Genomic DNA, 5,157 nt, shown 5'->3' with positions numbered 1-5,157 from the left:
CCCACGTTCTGCTCGTGCGCCTGGCACTCGCACAGCCCAAATCAAACACAGGCAGCTGAGCTCGGGTTTAATTCCTCATCAGATTGATCCTGACTGGACATCTGACCACGGTGCAGCTAAAGCTGTGGTCTCCCACAGTCCTGATAACAACGGCTGTGTTCCAGATCAGGCTGATGTACAGCAGGCTACATGCTGATCCTCATGCTGTGCTCATAACTGATGTATGTTCTCAACACGACATCTGTGCAGTCATTTCTTCTCCATTTTCTTCCCTTTCTCACTTTCTCGTCTCGACAAAGCTACCGATCTGACAGGTCAAAGGCCAGCACTGCTTCCTCCCAGCTCCTTATCCAACCTCAGAGCTGCCCTGTTCTGTATACACGAGCAAACAGACTGTCTGATTGGCTAGAGTCCACAGAGAGGAAGGACGTCCCACCCACCCCGACATCCGGACACAAACGCCTAATGGAATTCACACCAATTTAACGTCCAGCTTCAGAGGTCACGCCCATTTCTTCCAGAAGAATCACTGGACAGAAGAGTGTCCAGGCACAGGCATTTCAGAATTTTTTTACGAATACAAATATGATTTTTACAATTTTATAATATAATAAAGTGAAAATGCTCATTACTGATTCACGCACTCATTCACATACACTAACAATTATTTATATTTTATATAAATTATATAGTTATATTTGCACAGTACGATGATATGATGCTTTATATTCTCTATTTTAGGGAACGGTTTTGGTTTGACTTTTTCTCTGTCATATCAAACACATGCTCATTCATTCTGGGGAAAGTTTCCACAAAGCAGACGAGTGAAGTGGAGTTTAGAGGATGACGAGTTGGGATAGATAGATAGATAGATAGATAGATAGATAGATAGATAGATAGATAGATAGATAGATAGATAGATAGATAGATAGATAGATAGATAGATAGATAGATACTTTATTCATCCCAATACTCACAGGGTGGACATCTGTCATGATGTGTGTGTGTGTGAGAGAGAGAGAGAGAGAGAGAGAGAGAGAGAGAGAGAGAGAGCGGATCTTGTTGACACTTGTTGCATATGGATTTCAGTTCTGACTGAATGTGAAGAAGAAGAGAGAGAAAAATGGGAATATAAAGTGTGCGTGGAAGACAAACATGGAGGAAGAGACCGGAATAAAGGTTAGAATAGAGAGACAAAGAGAGAAGCAAGAAAAAGAGAGTAAGACCATTAGAGATCTGAGATGATAAACTTGGAGGGAAATAGAGAGGAAGAGAATAAATGGTGTGTGTGTGTGAGAGAGAGAGAGAGAGAGAGAGAGATGGGGGGTTTGTGGGGTGAGAATGCTATTATTATTATGCTGTGTGTGTGTTTGCTCTCTCCTTCCTCTATTCACATGCTAATCAGAGCTGTATAAATGCAGTCGAGCTCTGAGCAGCACGCACTCCTCATCAACACACACCTCTCTACAACACACACACACACACGTCCATAAGTTTCTCCCAGAAATAAAGTGTGATAGTCATGACTGCGGTAGGTGCGACCCAAAGCGCAGACAGACAGAACAGCAGCAGGGACGAGAGGAAGGTATGAACTATCCAAGCACTTCTCTCTTTCTGTTGTTTATGTGCTGAATTACTCAGTCTCTCTCTCTCTCTCTCTCTTCAGCTGAGGAAGCCTCTGATCGAGAGGAAGAGGAGAGAGAGGATTAATCAGTGCCTGGAGCAGCTCAGAGAGATGGTGGTGGAAGTCTTCGGGCTGGACGTGAGTTTCATCGATCAGTTTTTAACCTGAAACAGTTCCTGATTTATTTATTTACAAACTGCTGCTGAATCTGAATTCATCTATTAAACACACACACACACACACACACACACACACACACCACAAATAACTAATTATATATTATGTTTCATCTCAAAATGTTTATATTTCTGAGTTTGTTTCCAATCATCTCCTCTACATATCCTCTATTCAGTTCTTTTGTTAGTAATTCTCATCATTTGGAAAGAATTAACAGTATTACAAAATCATGACTATACGACTATAATTAACGAGTACAATCGGATAGTTTCAAAAGCTAACTAACTACAGCTCAGCTCAAACTAACTACAGTAATGAGTTTGTTTCCTTGGAAACAAACATTGATTACAATGACCATACAAAACCCTGGCAGAATTCAACACCACACATTTATTTATTCACCAAGCACAATTTCTGGCCATAAGCTTCAGAAGCTTGAAAGCTGAAATCTGATTGGCCCGTGACAATACAGTGCAGTATATAATCACTGGACTGAAAAATGAATGTCTTTAATATTGACCACAAGTTTGTGCGACTCCTTTCTCGCTGTATCACATGTCCACACATCCATACACGTGTTGAATAAAATGAAGTTTGGCTCCTCCCTGATTTTAACAAGCGCTGTTCTCTTCTTCAAGCAGCATTCGAAGTTGGAGAAGGCTGATATTCTAGAGATGACTGTTAAACACCTACAGAACATCCAGAGTAATAAAGTTACAGGTGAGAGACAGACAGGTACGCTAATCCTACAGCGAGCCCTGCTTCACTTTTCTGCCCCTGACGTCAAGCGGAAGACTGAAACATCTCCACAGAAAATCCTTTACACTCCTCTAAACATCCATAGTTTATAAAGACGCAAAACAGGAAACTCCTCCATTTTCCTGGGAATCTGTTATGAATTTGAATGCCAGAAGCTGATTGGCTCAACTCTTTCCTGTCACGTGTTTAAGCCCCACTCAGATTTTCAGAATTAATTCATGACCTGATTTTTCCCCGATTCTCCCCTCATCAGAACTGATAATGGACCCGGAGGCACATCAGTGGTACAGCACCGGCTACATCCAGTGCATGCATGAAGTCCACAACCTGCTGCTGTCCTGCGACTGGATGGACAAAACACTCGGCACTCATCTCCTTAACCACCTGCTCCACTCACTGCCCAAATCCACTCCGTCCAAACCCCCATCAACTCGGTCCGAGTCAGGGACACTGAGAATCTGTGAGGTGGACGACGTGTCCTCAGCACCCAGTGTGGCTCTGCCAACTCTAACTAATGACCCCGCCCTATTGACTCGGCTGCCCCCCACCAAGAGCCCGCATCTGACAGCTCTGGAAATGTGGAGGCCTTGGTAGGATACTGTATGTGTGTGTGTGTGTGTGTGTGTGTGTGTGCGTTTTAGACCCTCCTCTGCTATGTATCTTATAGATATACCTGTTGGTGAGCGTGTGGTCCAGATTAGTGGCTCTCTTCTGAAGCTTGTTACTTCCTGTCTGAAGTAAACTTCCTGTAGCCTGCATTGTAGAAGGCAGTTAATGCTCCTGTGTTTATTTATTTTATTAACACTGTCATTTATTGGATTAAATAAAATCCAGAGCTAGCTCTGTGTTTGCTAGCTGACTAATACCGTAGAGCCTGTGACCTCTGTATGACCTCTGTACCTAATAAATGTATTAACCTGTTATTAATAAATAAACAATAAAATCGACTTTGTTTTGCTTTAAATTAAAACTTGAGGGGTGGGATGCTGACCGCTCCGGAAACAGCACTGGACAACGCTAAGCTTCCAAAAGTATTCAGACACAAGCTTTTCAGCAGATAGTATTATATTTAACAGATTATTAAAACACCTGGAACCCAGGTTTCCTCTCTTCTACTGCAGGTGTGAACATCTCTCAGATGATTTAGAGATCTGATTTGTCTGATTTCAAACTCAGAACTGCATACAGTCTTCACTGCTAATGCTAATGAGCTGAGAGAGCCAAAGGCTACTCAGAAACATTTCCAGTGAAAGCCACGCCCACCTGTCGCAGCTCACCAGTACACTGTACAGTAAATTAACTTAAACTTGTGATTTCATTCCTAATGTTATTAAACATCAGGGCCCGTATTCACAAAGCTTCTTAAGCCTAAAAGTTATTTGGCAACTGGAAAAATGCAACAGGTCAGTAGTGATGACTTCGTGTCTGTCACAACCTTCCATCAGCAGCCTGATCACACAAACTACTGAAGGGCTTTCACAGTCTCATACAGTGACAGTTCATTTCTAGGATAAGATAGGAGCGTTCTGAGAGAATTCTAAGAAGCATTGTGAATACGGGCCCAGGAGATTAAATGTGGAGAATGTGAGGGAAATCAAATGATCAATATGTGTGTGTATTTATACTGTATACACAGCTCTGGAAAAAAAATAAGAGCCCATTGCAAAATAATGAGTTTCTTCTGTTTTTTTCTTCCAGGTTCATCTATTGGTCAGATGAAGAGTTTTGTTTTATTTTTTTGTGAACTGCTGACAATATTTCTCGTAAATTCCAAATATAAATATAATTATTTAGAGCGTATATTTAAAGGAAATGACATCACATCAAAATAACCCAAGATCATGCAGTATTAGCAGAGCTTTAATAACTCAAATAAAACAAAATGCTAATAATCTGTAAACAGATTGTGTTAATGCTTTGGATAAATAACATTAAGAGATCAGTATTTGGTGGAAATCCCCGATCTGCATGGGTTCTGGCTCCATGATCTCCACCAGTTTCTCACACTGCTGTTGGGGAACTTTATACCACTCTTTTTGTATAAAAGCAAACAGTTCAGCCAGAGCTGTATATGTGTGTGTGTATGTGTATATGTGTGTGTGTATGTGTATATGTGTGTGTGTATGTGTATATGTGTGTGTGTATGTGTATATGTGTGTGTGTATGTGTATATGTGTGTGTGTATGTGTATATGTGTGTGTGTATGTGTATATGTGTGTATGTGTATGTGTATATGTGTGTGTGTATGTGTATATGTGTGTGTGTATGTGTATATGTGTGTGTGTATGTGTATATGTGTGTGTGTATGTGTATATGTGTGTGTGTATGTGTATATGTGTGTGTGTATGTGTATATGTGTGTATGTGTATGTGTATATGTGTGTGTGTGTATGTGTATATGTGTGTGTGTATGTGTATATGTGTGTGTGTATGTGTGTGTGTATGTGTATATGTGTGTATGTGTATGTGTATATGTGTGTGTGTATGTGTATATGTGTGTGTGTATGTGTATATGTGTGTGTGTATGTGTATATGTGTGTGTGTATGTGTATATGTGTGTGTGTATATGTGTGTGTGTATGTGTATATGTGTGTGTGT

General features: G+C 40.7%; 1 protein-coding gene across 2 annotated transcripts; it reads left to right on the top strand.

The window, feature by feature from the left end:
* The first annotated feature begins 1,354 nt into the window (after positions 1-1,354).
* her8.2 (hairy-related 8.2) lies at positions 1,355-3,454 on the top strand. 2 transcript variants are annotated; one of them, XM_058418902.1, is made up of 4 exons: positions 1,355-1,585; positions 1,667-1,762; positions 2,440-2,521; positions 2,814-3,454. In XM_058418902.1, exons 1-4 carry the CDS (start codon positions 1,523-1,525, stop codon positions 3,152-3,154), a joined length of 582 nt encoding a protein of 193 aa, XP_058274885.1. In that variant the 5' UTR covers positions 1,355-1,522; the 3' UTR covers positions 3,155-3,454. The 2 variants fall into 2 exon arrangements, with proteins under 2 accessions (XP_058274885.1, XP_058274886.1); XM_058418903.1 differs by having other exon boundaries at positions 1,357-1,585; positions 2,443-2,521.
* The last annotated feature ends 1,703 nt before the right edge of the window (positions 3,455-5,157 follow it).

This window comes from Hemibagrus wyckioides, linkage group LG20 (genome assembly GCF_019097595.1).
Source record: "Hemibagrus wyckioides isolate EC202008001 linkage group LG20, SWU_Hwy_1.0, whole genome shotgun sequence".
NCBI lineage: Eukaryota > Metazoa > Chordata > Actinopteri > Siluriformes > Bagridae > Hemibagrus > Hemibagrus wyckioides.
This window is presented reverse-complemented; position numbering and strand designations above follow the sequence as displayed.

Coding starts and splice junctions, on each gene's coding strand:
- her8.2 (XM_058418902.1), top strand. CDS start 1,523: ATGACTGCGGTAGGTGCGACCCAAAGCGCAGACAGACAGAACAGCAGC. Junction 1,763..2,439: donor TGGAAGTCTTCGGGCTGGAC/GTGAGTTTCATC, acceptor CTCTTCTTCAAG/CAGCATTCGAAGTTGGAGAA. Junction 2,522..2,813: donor CCAGAGTAATAAAGTTACAG/GTGAGAGACAGA, acceptor TCCCCTCATCAG/AACTGATAATGGACCCGGAG.